The 14,518-nt window shown below is 44.0% G+C and overlaps 1 protein-coding gene across 1 annotated transcript; it reads right to left on the bottom strand.

Moving 5' to 3' along the window:
* Window positions 1-4,525: 4,525 nt before the first annotated feature.
* Window positions 4,526-4,922, bottom strand: PtA15_5A391 (uncharacterized protein; the record flags this gene model as incomplete). The annotated part of the gene is made up of 2 exons (XM_053169147.1): window positions 4,526-4,726; window positions 4,809-4,922. 2 exons carry the CDS (start codon window positions 4,920-4,922, stop codon window positions 4,526-4,528), a joined length of 315 nt encoding a protein of 104 aa, XP_053020373.1.
* Between the last annotated feature and the right edge of the window lie 9,596 nt (window positions 4,923-14,518).

Here is a 14,518-nt window from a genome sequence, read left to right as displayed (position 1 = left end):
CATCAGGGGGGCTCCGCAGTACGATGACCGGTCGCGTGCCGGCCATTGATCTCTCACCTCCCAATGACCGGTCGGACCGGCCATCAGGTCTCACACCTCCCAAAGACTGATCTGTACCAGCCATTGAGGGGTCTCACACCTCTCAATGACTGGTCTGTACTGCTCATTGAGAAGAGTTGCACATTAGCTGGTCATCAAGTGGGGTGTGCCCTGCTTGATGACTGCTGTGGGCACTTTGGCACACTGGAGTGCAAAGCCAAAATCAGGGTGGAGTGCATCCCATTTTGGTGTATTTTGGAGTGCCAAGGCATGTGCTCCAACAAACATGGATTTAAGAGTAAAATAGGCCCTCCAGATTTTTTGGAGTACCATCTTCCTAACCCACCTCCCCCAAAGCCAAAAATTAGTACAAGTTTGGAGTACATTTAGGCTTATCCTGCTTTTAATTTGGAGAATATTAATTTAATATCAATTCAAAGGTACATCTACAGTTGCACGCAACATTCTACTGTACAGAGCTACCCGCAAAAATTGAAACCCCAACTGGGTCGGGGGTCCAGCACTCTAACAGAGTATAAAGAGTGTGTGGATTCCAAATCTAAAGTGGCAACCAATTTGGTCCAGCCAATTTTTTTTTGTTCACAGCCCATATTTTGGGATCCACCTCCCAAATACAGGCATAAGTACATATGTATGGGCTCCTAAACCCATACTTATGCCTTCTGGTTGGGCACTAAACCCACACATGAAGGCAGAAACTGTCATGCAGTGCTTTGAGTAGCGTCTGGTGGGTGTAAAACCATAGCTAGGACACCATACCATGTCCCAGCCGCCCAAAAATATGTGAAAAAACTGTATTTTTTAGGCTTTGGACCCCAACATTTGGGACCAGACAAAAACCTTGTACAGTGGAATGCTGCGTGCAACTGTACAGCCTAAATACCAGCCTGAGAGAACTTGGGGATCTCAATCATAGAAATATATTCCACCTCCTTGTGGATTAAAAACTTTGAAAACAGTACTCTGGTCAGATCAATGTCTAATTCAATTAATCTCTTTCCAAAGTATGTATGTGTATCCTGAGGAAGAGGATTTTGATTTTCAGACTTAGGCTAGGGGTATAATTGTGGCATAATAATAAATAGAAAATCAAGAGAGTACTCCATGAGTACCACAAATATTCCATAAACCTTAGATACTGGGACCTGGGAGTGCAGCGGCAAAGCCGCCTTGGCCTCTAGTGAGTCATGAATGCATCCTTTTCCAGCGCATAGATTTTAATTTCAGGGAGGTTTAATTGGACCTCATAGAGCCCAATCCAAGTATATTAAAGCTTCAGGTTTGTAGAAAAAAAATTCAAGGGTTCCCCCTGCAATTGAACAAATCACAAAAAAAAAAAATCAAAGGTTCCCCCTTTTACAAAAAAAGCAATCAGAGGGCCAAATTCAACCTACAATCCTAGAAATACACAAAATAAAAGCAGGCCATACAAAAGGAAAAAAGAGATGGTCTGATTCCTACAATCTTCAAGGTCTTCCAGGGCCCAATCCATCTGGTTATCCGCCTAGCTCCACAGCGAGGTTTCTGACCTCAGATGGATATACGTGAATCAAACTGGAAGCCCATGCTCAAAATGACCCGGCCGAGTGTACGCGGGAGCCAAAACTCAAAAGTAGTGGATCCAAAGCTGGTCGTTGGGGGCGCTGGTGGGAGTTGACTCTCTGGCTGTTGTTTGAGGGTTGGCAGAGCTCTCTGGGCTTGCGCAAAGGAATTGGAAAAAGACAAATTCTTAATCACAGGTGAAATGTGTGTATGAGGCCTAAATCCCAACCAAAGTCTCCAATGGAATGTCGTAATTGTCACACTAAGCCCTTATTTCCTGTCTTCAGATCTGACGTTAATACTTTCGGATTGCTTTACATTGGTCGTGGCCGCCAACTAGCGCATTATGCAAATCTAGAATTTGATACAGCCGCCCTGGTCACCGCAAATCAGACTGAAAGTTTCATGTGTCTTATCGGTGAAAACGCGTTGGATTCCGCTGCTTTTCATTATTTGATCTATAGATCTTCGGCTGGATTATTGGGTGTGGATGGTAAACTCAATTCTCTATATGATATACCGGTGGTTGAAGCGTGGAGGAACAAATTTGTGACCAGTGAGTGGAACATTTGATTCATGGCGAGCACGCAGGCGCCAATTTTTGAGACATTATTGACATTGGTTCTCTTCACAATGTTTTAGATGATTTGCTCAACCCGCAAACTCAGCAGCTCATCCCCGGCATCTTGACAGCACGACCAACCAAAACAACTTCAGATGGGCCTCATGAATCAATGCAACACAGCGGTTTCTCTTGGGCCAATTAGTGACCAACTTGATTATGCCTGGTATTCCTTTTGGCTTTTATGGCGAAGAAAAAGAGCTCCACAAATTTGATTCCCGAGGTATGGACATGTTCCTCATTATCCGTTTCTTGGCTCTTCATACTGAAAGATATTCAAATGGTATTCTACATTCCAGAAAACAATCATCTCTATGGTCGGCAGCCGATGTCTTTGAATAAGTCTTGGCAAGCCCATGGATGCTACAAACTCGGAGCCAAAAAGTATCTCACCATGTCGCTTGGCAAGGTGCTGAATCAGGAAAATGGTAGAACAACAAGTTCAATATGCTTTTAACCTTTGGAATACATTATCTTATCATCAGGCCTGTATCAGTACATGACATTGCACACATTGTAGAAGTTTATTTGAGAAATACTGTCATTTCTTTCATTTACAATGCCTCCATGGATGGTACCGTGGTCAACACACTTCCATGATGTGCCTTCCATAACAAGTATTGGCACTCTTGCGTTCTGTGACTCACCACAGTGCGTGGACTGAATGTCAAGACACCATTCAACTTTTTTTCAATCATTCTTGAATCGTGAGTCACAATGTTTTGTAGTATCCTGTTAGACCAGTCCTACTTGTACCAAAGCCCCAGATTAAACATATATTGACAAGGAAGAATTGATTGTCCAGCCTGGGGTTGAATTTCTTTAAAAGCTCCAGTAGCTTTTGATAGATTTCTCCAAATAATCAAGGGAGGTTGAGCCTATGAGTGGGTTGATTTAGATAATAATTTTTTCATCAGTTTGACTTGGAGAAAACATGATATTCAAGGCTTTTTCCTCAAGGTTCTGTCTGGGCAAATCATTTGCATTTGAATTTTATGCTTAACATGAACTTGGAAGTAAATTATGATCCACCTGATCATGTCACCTTTCTCCTCATGCCTGGATAATGGTTCAAATCCACATTTCCAAAACAGGCTACTGATTTGGCATTTTTGTTTTTCAAATCAATTCTGTCACTGGTTTTTGTTGATTGTGAAAGCTTGGCCAAATTAGCAATTGTAAACAAGGATAAATTTTCCCAAAGGAGCTATAGTATAGTGTGATAATTAGATAAAATTGCTTTTTACAAGATGATAAAGATTGAGAAAGAGCTGTAAGCATTAACATCAAACATTTTTTTGCATACATAGTGAGTTCCTTAACAACTACCTGTGATGATGAGATGCTCAATGGATTCAAATGAATTTAAATTTGAATCTATAATGGCTTGAGTTGAACCTAATGACAAATCTCAAAATGTCTTCAAGAGAGTATTTGAAAGAGAGTATTTGATAATTAAATTTAAAGCAGACTTTTTTCTGAATCTTGGAGGAATGTAGAGTTTAAGAACCAGGGACTGGTGTTTTGTTCATTGTGGGGGTTTTTTCCCCTGCAGCGGCGCAGCCGCCTTGGCCTCTAGTCCAGAATTTACTCCCCAGTTTCTCTCCACTGTACCTCCTTAGGAAGGAGTAACACATTTCTGCCATCATAAGAGCAACTAAGCAGAAGCCAAACCTGGGTTTTTCTGCCCTAACTTTGTAGTTTCATGCCATCCAGACTTTAATACTTCACTCAATGCATGTTGCTGGCAAAATTTGTGTTGGCTAATGGCAGAGCTGATAGAGATTTGAGGAGAATTCACCAGACAATCTAGCCTGCTGTGTATGAATTTTCAAATGAAAGACATTCCATGGCATGAACCCCACAAGGGACACCCCAACCACAATAGACCACTTCATGTTTATCCAATTTAGCATTAAAAATCTGCAATTTTTCTCAGTTGCTCAGATTCTTCTGAAACTTATAATTTATTATTATTACTGATGGTTGAAAAATTTCTGCAAATTTTTTGATAAAATGTGATAAAAGTATTGCTAAATTTACCAGCTTGAACCCGGCTAGTACAATGTCACCATGAAGGTGAGTAACAACTTCTCCCAATGACCGGAACACCTGGTCATCCAGAGGTGTTGTAACTTCCCTTGATGACCAGTACTGACTGGCCACTCCATGGCGCGCATGATCAGGAGCCCTTTATAAAAATGAGCGCCATGGAGATGGAGATCTTCCTCTTTCCTGCCCAAAACGGTCTCTAAATTGCTTATGCTAGGATTTTGAACACAAATAGATCAGAACCATCGACTATGCAGGAAATCTGGTGAGGATCCGAACTGACTCTTGTGAAATTCCAGTTTGCTGTTCAACCAATCTGTGCTGGGACTGAGCTGGGTGACGTGGAGTGGGCAGTGCAGTGATTGTAGCTTGGTAGATTGAGTTTACTGCGGTTCGAGGGGGATGTAAATCAACCAATTCAGAAAACCGGATGAAGAAGCGGGCTGTACCCTAGTAGTAAGGGCCAAGTTGACCAACGGCTCACATTCTCTTCATGACACGGGCCGCGGCAACCCTTGGCCAAGATACAAACCGGATCCGGAATGGCGGTGGCGTGATGGCTTGGGGGGGCCGCTTGTGTAGTGTCATGGCAGGGGGAACGGGCGTTGGGAAAAAGGAGGGGCGTAGACGTGGCGGGCGTTGCCATAAGTTGGGTTGCAAGGAGAGGAAAGGGTTTGGGAATACCGGCGAGCTGGTCTATAAATACCAATGCAATTGCATCTTTATTTCCTCAGGCGACTCTTGTGCTGTACTTCCAGCTTGAGGGTTGTCTCACCCTTGTCCGCTGTTGCATTTGCGCAGTCCGGCAAGGGATATTTGTGGACCCCCCTGTGCTTTAGGGCTGGGGGTCTTCTTCCCAGCGCTTTTTAACCCTGCTAGACAGGGATGGGCGTTGGGCCACGGTGTGTCAGCTTGCTGCGCTGGGTGGCTGGGTGCGGGACCTTTTTTGTCTCATTTTTTTTTTGTATGGCCTGCTTTTATTTTGTGTATTTCTAGGATTGTAGGTTGAATTTGGCCCTCTGATTGCTTTTTTTGTAAAAGGGGGAACCTTTGATTTTTTTTTTCTTTTGTGATTTGTTCAATTGCAGGGGGAACCCTTGAATTTTTTTTCTACAAACCTGAAGCTTTAATACACTTGGATGTTCCCACATAAAATTTGATTGGAAAACTTTTCTGCATATAAAACCCAGAAATAATGTATTTGGGGTCACATCCATTATGCAGCAGCTCCAATCTGATCAGTTGCCAAATATCACTACTTTGGTAGTTTCTTGGTGTTTCTGACACTGTATCTCATCGCAGCATGGGAATTCTTCTGAATATGGTTACCAAAATTTTTCCAAGCCCCCAAAGTTTTATTGTGTACCTTTACTGACCACAAAACCCCCAAATTTAGCAGCTAAAGTCTGATCAGTTTCCAAATATCACTACTTTGGTAGTTTCTTGGTGTTTCTGCCTCTAAATCTCATCCTGATGTGGGAATTCTTCTGCCATATGGTTAGAAATTTTTTTTAAAAGCCCCAAAGTTTCATTATGTAACTTTACTGACCACAAAACCCCCAAATGTAGCAGCTACAGTCTGATCAGTTTCCAAATATCACTACTTTGGTAGTTTCTTGGTGTTTCTGCCACTATATTTCATCCCAGCATGGGAATTCTTCAGCGATATGGTTACAAAAATGTTTCCAAGCCCCCAAAGTTTCATTATGAACCTTTACTGACCACAAAACCCCCAAATGTAGCAGCTACAGTCTGATCAGTTTCCAAATATCACTAGTTTGGTAGTTTACTGGTGTTCCTGCCACTATATCTCATCCCAGTGTGGGATTTGTTCCGCAATATTGTTACCAGAATGCTCAAAAGGCCCCAAAGTTTCATTAAGTACATTGACTGACCACAATTCCCCAAATGTAGCAGCTACAATCTGATCTGTTGCCAAATATCATTAATTTGGTAGTCTCTTGGTGTTTCAGACACTATATCTCAAGACAGTGTGGGAATTCTTCCATGATATTGGTACCAAAATTTTCACAAGCTCCCCAAGACAGCCTTTGTACATCTATCACCCATGAAAATACCCTAGCAAAGGGCTGATCAGCTTCAAACTATTTCCCAATTAGTTATTTATTTTGGGTTTCTGCCAACAGATCTAAACCAGGGATAGGGATCTTTAAAGGAAATGAGTGCCAAAATGACAAGAAATTCTCAGGGATCCAGTTGGGGCAGTTTCTCTGGGTGTAAATGCCCCAGTCCAGCATCTATAGACCATCCATTCACTCATCAGACTGTAGCTGCTACATTTGGGGGTTTTGTGGTCAGTCAAGGTACATAATGAAACTTTGGGGGCTTGTAGACATTTTGGTAACCATATGGCAGAGGAATTCTCACGTTGGTATGAGATATAGTGGCAGAAACCCCAAGAAACTTCCAAATTGGTGATATTTGGAAACTGATCAGACTGTAGCTGCTACATTTGGGGGTTTTGTGGTCAGTGAAGGTATATAATAAAACTTTGGGGGCTTGGAAACATTTTGGTAATCATATCGCAGAAGAATTCCCATGCTGGGATGAGATACAGTGGCAGAAACACCAAGAAACCCCCAAAGTAGCAACGGTGGGTAGTTACTTTACTTTACAATATCTACGATATTTTTGTAAAGTAACTATCTGCCGTTACTTTTTGTGCTGTTATCGTTAGCAGTAACGCGGGAACAGCGGCGTCACACATAACGTAATGGGCCTCTTTTTTTGAGGCCGTTACCAGTAAAGTAACGCATTATCCAGCGGATAACGCGTTATTGAGCAATAAAAGGCCAAATTGGCCCTATTTTGGCCTTTTAATGCTAGGTATCTCGCCCAATATCTGTTGCTACGCGCTCAGATATAGTAACGGCCGTCGCAAAAAAAAAACATTTGGTGCAATAGCAATATCGCACTGCTGTGACTGGTAACAATAACAATAACGGCCAAAAAACATTACGTTATTGTTACATTACGCTTTACGGTAGCAATAACTACCCACCGTTGAAAGTAGTGATATTTGGCAACTGATCAGATTGGAGCTGCTGCATAATGGATGTGACCCCAAATACATTATTTGTGGGTTTTATATGCAGAAAGATTTTCCAATCAAATTTTATGTGGAAACATTCCTCATTAATCTGTGGTTGATATTAAAAGTAGATCAAAAAAAGAACCTGACAAAAATATGCTAAACCATGGTAAACTAATTTCAAAAAGGCCTTCTATGCATGTAGCACTTCAAGTATGATATGCAATATCTTCAGGAAGTTCAACCAACCGAATTGACAATGCATGCAAGATGGTATCATGAGAGAGGTCAGGGGTCAATGTCTTTCCTTTTTTGAAAAAAAGTAGATTTGGAGACTTCTGATAACATCAATTGTTGAAGTAAAAAAATAAAAGAAAAAAAAAGTGAGAACCCTCAGCCACCCTGGATTAATCCTAAAACTTGCAAAGTCTTCTTTTCAGGAAGAATTGGATGGTGTTTGTAGAAATTTATGAATGTTATCAGGCAAAAAAAGGAAAGATTCCTGTGGGGACACAAAACCTGAACTTCAGCTCGCACAGGTTCTGTGGGAACCCAAAACATGCCAGTCTGTTTTTTCCAGGTTTTGTGTGGACACAAACCCTGAACTTCAACTTGCACAGGTTCTGTGGGAACCCAGAACATGCAAGTCTGTTTTTTCCAGGTTTTGTGTGGACACAAAACCAGAACTTCAGCTTGCACAAGTTCTGGGGAACCCAGAACATGCAAGGCTGTTTTGTCCAAGTTTTTTATGGACACAAAACCTGAAATTCAGCTTGCACAAGTTCTGTGGGAACCTAATACAAGCACAACGGTCTTGTGCAGGATTTGTGTGCACACAAAACCGGAAATTCACCTTGCACAAGTTCTGTGTGAACCCAAACCATGCATGGCAGTTTTGTGCAGGTTTCGTGTGGGACAAAGCCTGAAATTCAGCTTGCCCAAGTTCTGGGGGAACCCAGAACATGCAAGGCTGTTTTGTCCAGGTTTTATGTGGACACAAAACCTGAAATTCAGCTTGCAAAAGTTCTGTGGGAACCCAGAACATGCAAGGCTGTTTTGTCCAGGTTTTGTGTGGACACAAAACCTGACCTTCAGCTTGCACAGTGTCTGTGGGAACAAAGCACAACAGTTTTGTGCAGGATTTGTGTGCACACAAAATCGGAAATTCACCTTGCACAAGTTCGGTGTGAACCCAAACCATGCATGGCAGTTTTGTGCAGGTTTCGTGTGCGCACAAAACCTGAAATTCAGCTTGCACAAATTCTGGGGGAACCCAGAACATGCAAGGCTGTTTTGTCCAGGTTTTGCGTGGACACAAAACATGAAATTCAGCTTGCACAGGTTCTGTGGGAACTCAGAACATGCCAGTCTGTTTTTTCCAGGTTTAGTGTGGACACAAAACCTGAACTTCAGCTTGCACAAGTTCCGTGGGAACCCAGAACATGCAAGTATGTTTTTCCGGGTTTTGCGTGGACACAAAACCTGAACTTCAGCTTGCACAGGTTCTGTGGGAGCCCAGAACACGCCAGGCTGTTTTGCCCAGGTTTTGCGTGGATAAAAAACCTGCAATTTAGCTTGCACAGTGTGGTGGTCAAAATGGTAGTCAATCTTCAAGATCAACCCTCAAGATCAAGTTCAAGTTTCAATCCTCAAGCCAGATCCTCAAGGCTCCCGATTATCTTCCCAAGTCCTCTCAGTTTCCTTCTCCTCCTCCTCCCTATTCCACTTTCTGTCATGTCGTCTCTTCTCTTTCTTGGTCCTAACACAGATTATCTGTGGATTTATTTTTGTTTGTTTTGCTTGTTTTGTTTCTTCTGGCTCTGTTTCCTCCTCTTTCCTCTCTGTCATGTTTCTTATTTCTGGATGATTTGCTTCTCTCTCTCTTCCATTTATCATGTCTCACATATTTGACTGTTTTCTGTTTCATTTTTGTGTTGTGTTTTCCTTTCCTCTTCTCTTTTGTCTGTGTTGTGTGCGCGCGCACGGCGCGCGAGGAGATGATGAAATGCTTGTGACAGGCCTCCAAGAATCTAAGTTCCCGGCGAACTTGGAGGATAGGAGGCCATAGCACCTGTTCTGATCCAAGTCAAGGGTTATCAATAATATCAATCTTTTTCCGAGTTCCATCCCAGAGTCCATCAAATCAACAAGAATCCTTTCCTCAAATCCCTTCTCAACAACACAACCGCTGCCAAGGATCCAAACCCCGGGGAAACATCTCAAATCCACTTCCCCCAACGCTATCAACCCGAATCCCCACGACTCATCCAGACCATCCGTGAGGGCAGCTCCCAGAGCACCTTTTCCCCTCCCAGCGCTGCCGCCAGCCTAGCACGGAGCGGAGCTCCATAAAGGTTCCGTGGGAACCCAGAACATGCAAGGCTGTTTTGTCCAGGTTTTGTGTGGACACAAAACCTGAACTTCAACTTGCACAGGTTTTGTGGCAACCCAGAACATGCAAGTGTGTTTTTTCCAGTTTTTGTGTGGGCACAAAACCTGAACTTCAGCTTGCAGAGGTTCTATGGGAACCCAGAACATGCCAGTCTGTTTTTTCCAGGTTTAGCGTGGACACAAAACATGAAATTCAGCTTGAGTTTTTGTGTGGGCACAAAACCTGAACTTCAGCTTGCAGAGGTTCTATGGGAACCCAGAACATGCCAATCTGTTTTTTCCAGGTTTAGCGTGGACACAAAACATGAAATTCAGCTTGCACAAGTTCCATTTGAACCCAGAACATGCAAGGCAGTTTTGTGCAGGTTTTGTGTGCACATAAAACTGGAAATTCACCTTGCACAAGTTTCGGGGGAACCCACAACATGCAAGGCTGTTTTTTCCAGGTTTTGCGTGGACACAAAACCTGAAATTCAGCTTACACAGGTTCTGTGGGGACCCAGAACATGCCAGTCTGTTTTTTCCAGGTTTTGCGTGGACACAAAACCTGAAATTTAGCTTGGAAAGGTTCTGTGGGAACCCAGCACATGCCAGTCTGTTTTTTCCAGGTTTAAAACCTGAACTTCAACTTGCACAAGTTCCGTGGGAACCCAGAACATGCAAGGCTGTTTTATCCAGGTTTTGTGTGGACAGAAAACCTGAACTTCAATCTGCACAGGTTCTGTGGCAACCCAGAACATGCAAGGCAGTTTTGTGCAGGTTTTGTGTGCACATAAAACGGGAAATTCACCTTGTACAAGTTCTGTGGGAACCCAAACCATGCATGGCAGTTTTGTGCAGGTTTTGTGTGGGCACAAAACCTGAAATTCAGCTTGCACAAGTTCTGGGGGAACCCAGAACGTGCAAGGCTGTTTTGTCCAGGTTTTGTGTGGACACAAAACCTGAACTTCATCTTGCACAGGTTCCGTGGGAACCCAGAACATGCAAGGCTGTTTTGTCCAGGTTTTGTGTGGACACAAAACCTGAACTTCAACTTTCACAGGTTCTGTGGCAACCCAGTTTTTTCTGGGTTTTGTGTGGACACAAAACCTGAACTTCAGCTTGCAAAGGTTCTGTGGAAACCCAGAACATGCTAGGCTGTTTTGTCCAGGTTTTGTGTGGACACAAATCCTGAAATTCAGCTTGCACAAGTTCTGGGGGAACCCACAACATGCAAGGCTGTTTTGTCCAGGTTTTGCGTGGACACAAAACTTGAACTTCAACTTGCACAGGTTCTGTGGGAGCCCAGAACATGCCAGTCTGTTTTTTCCAGGTTTTGTGTGGGCACAAAACCTGAACTTCAGCTTGCACAGCTTCTGTGGGGACCCAGAACTTTCCAATCTGTTTTTTCCAGGTTTTGTGTGGACACAAAACCTGAACATCTGCTTGCACAGGTTCTGTGGGAACCCAGAACATGCCAGTCTTTCTTTTCCAGGTTTTGTGTGGGCACAAAACCTGAACTTCAGCTTGCACGGGTTCTGTGGGGACCCAGAACATGCCAGGCTGGTTTGTCCAGGTTTTTTGTGGACACAAAACCTGAACTTCAGCTTCCACAATTTCTGTGGGAACCCAGAACATGCAAGGCTGTTTTGTCCAGGTTTCGTGTGGACACAAAACCTGAACTTCGGCTTGCACAAGTTCAGTGGGAACCCGGATCATGCCAGTCTGTTTTTTCCGGGTTTTGTGTGGACACAAAACCTGCACTTCAGCTTGCACAAGTTCTGTGGAAACCCAGAACATGTCAGGCTGTTTTGTCCAGGTTTTGTTTGCACACAAAACCTGAAATTCTGCTTGCACAAGTTCTTTGGGAACCCAGGACATGCAAGGCTGTTTTTTCCAGGTTTTGTGTGGACACAAAACCTGAAATTCAGCTTTCACAAGTTCTGTGGGAACCCAAAACATGCACAGAAGTCTTGTGTAGGTTTTGGGTGCACAAAAAACCTGAAACCCAGCTTGCACAAGTTCTTTGGGAACCGACAACATGCACGGCTGTTTTGTGCAGGTTTCCTGTGCACAAAAAACCTGAAATTCAGCTTGCACAATTTCTGTGGGAACCCAAATCATGCATGGCAGTTTTGTGCAACTTTGTTGTGAACACAAAACCTGAAATTCAGCTTGCACAATTTCTGTGGGAACCCAGAACTTGCAAGGCTGTTTTGTCCTGGTTTTGCGTGGACACGAAACATGAAATTCAGCTTGCACAGGTTCTGTGGGAACTCAGAACATGCCAGTCTGTTTTTTCCAGGTTTAGTGTGGACACAAAACCTGAACTTCAACTTGCACAGGTTCTTTGGCAACCCAGAACATGCAAGGCTGTTTTGTCCAGGTTTTGTGTGGACACAAAACCTGAACTGCAGCTTGCACAAGTTGCGTGGGAACCCAGGACATGGAAGGCTGTTTGTCCAGGTTTTGTGTGGACATAAAACCTGAACTTCAACTTGCACAGGTTCTGTGGCAACCCAGAACATGCAAGGCAGTTTTGTGCAGGTTTTGTGTGCACATAAAACGGGAAATTCACCTTGTACAAGTTCTGTGGGAACCCAAACCATGCATGGCAGTTTTGTGCAGGTTTCGTGTGGGCACAAAACCTGAACTGCAGCTTGCACAAGTTCTGTGGGAGCCCAGAACATGCAAGGCTGTTTGTCCAGGTTTTGTGTGGGCACAAAACCTGAACTTCAACTTGCACAAGTTCTGTGGGAACCCAGAACATGCAAGGCTGTTTTATCCAGGTTTTGTGTGGACAGAAAACCTGAACTTCAGCTTGCACAGGTTCTGTGGGAACCCAGAACATGCCAGGCTGTTTTTTCCAGGTTTTGCGTGGACACAAAACCTGAAATTTAGCTTGCACAGGTTCTGTGGAACCCAGCACATGCCAGTCTGTTTTTTCCAGGTTTAAAACCTGAACTTCAACTTGCACAAGTTCCGTGGGAACCCAGAACATGCAAGGCTGTTTTATCCAGGTTTTGTGTGGACAGAAAACCTGAACTTCAACTTGCACAGGTTCTGTGGCAACCCAGAACATGCAAGGCAGTTTTGTGCAGGTTTTGTGTGCACATAAAACGGGAAATTCACCTTGTACAAGTTCTGTGGGAACCCAAACCATGCATGGCAGTTTTTTGCAGGTTTCGTGTGGGCACAAAACCTGAACTGCAGCTTGCACAAGTTCCGTGGGAACCCAGAACATGCAAGGCTGTTTGTCCAGGTTTTGTGTGGGCACAAAACCTGAACTTCAACTTGCACAGGTTCTGTGGCAACCCAGAACATGCAAGTATGTTTTTTCCGGGTTTTGTGTGGACACAAAACCTGAACTTCAGCTTGCTCAGGTTCTGTGGCAACCCAGAACATGCAAGTATGTTTTTTCCAGTTTTTGTGTGGGCACAAAACCTGAACTTCAGCTTGCACAGGTTCTGTGGGAACCCAGAACATTCCAGTCTGTTTTTTCCAGGTTTTGTGTGGACACAAAACCTGAACATCTGCTTGCACAGGTTCTGTGGGAACCCAGAACATGCCAGGCTGTTTTGTCCAGGTTTTGCGTGGACACAAAACCTAAAATTTAGCTTGCACAGGTTCTGTGGGAACCCAGCACATGCCAGTCTGTTTTTTCCAGGTTTAGTGTGGACACAAAACCTGAAATTCAGCCAGCACAAGTCCCATGGGAACCCAGAACATGCAAGGCTGTTTTGTCCAGGTTTTGTGTGGACACAAAACCTGAAATTCAGCTTGCACAAGGTCTGTGGGAACCCAAAACATGCACAGCAGTTTTGTGCAGGTTTTGTGTGGACAAAAAACCTGAACTTCAGCTTGCACAGGTTCTGTGGGAACCCAACACATGCCAGTCTGTTTTTTCCAGGTTGAGTGTGGACACAAAACCTGAAATTCAGCTTGCAGAAACCTGAAATTCAGCTTGCACAAGTTCCGTTGGAACCCAGAACATGCAAGGCTGTTTTGTCCAGGTTTTGTGTGGACACAAAACCTGAACTTCAACTTGCACAGGTTCTGTGGGAACCCAGAACATGCCAGTCTGTTTTTTCCAGGTTTTGTGTGGGCTCAAAACCTGAAATTAAGCTTGCACAGGTTCTGTGGGAACCCAGAACATGCCAGTCTGTTTTTTCCAGGTTTAGTGTGGACATAAAACATGAACTTCAGCTTGCACAAGTTCCATTTGAACCCAGAAAATGCAAGGCAGTTTTGTTCAGGTTTTGTGTGCACATAAAACGGGAAATTGACCGTGTACAAGTTCTGTGGGAACCAAAACCATGCATGGCAGTTTTGTGCAGGTTTCTTGTGGGCACAAAGCCTGAACTGCAGCTTGCACAGGTTCTGGGGGAACCCACAACATGCAAGGCTGTTTTTTCCAGGTTTTCTGTGCACACAAAACCAGGATTCAGCTTACGTGGTATGGAGCTTCGTCCGGTGCTAGGCCGGCGACAGCGCTGGGAGGGGAATAGTGCCTGGTTGCTGCCCCCGCGGATCGGTCCGGTAAGATGAGTCGAATGGGATTCGAGGTGATAGCTGGGAAAGTGGTTTTGAGTCGTTTCGTCGAGGGTTAGACTCTCGACGGCGGTTTGTTTTTCTGGGGGATTCTGTTGAGGGATTCTCGGGTTTCTCGATGGGACTCTCGATTCTTTTTGACGGCGGATCAGAATGCCATGCCGCTCCCCTCCTCCAAGTTCTGCGAACTTGGACTCGGGAAGACAACATGTCACATACATTTCATCATATCCTTGCGCGCCACGCGCGCATAAACAACAAATCACAGA

Source organism: Puccinia triticina, chromosome 5A (assembly GCF_026914185.1).
Source record: "Puccinia triticina chromosome 5A, complete sequence".
Taxonomy (NCBI): Eukaryota; Fungi; Basidiomycota; class Pucciniomycetes; order Pucciniales; family Pucciniaceae; genus Puccinia; species Puccinia triticina.
Note: the sequence above shows the minus strand (reverse complement) of the source record. Positions and strands in the feature narration are given on the sequence as shown.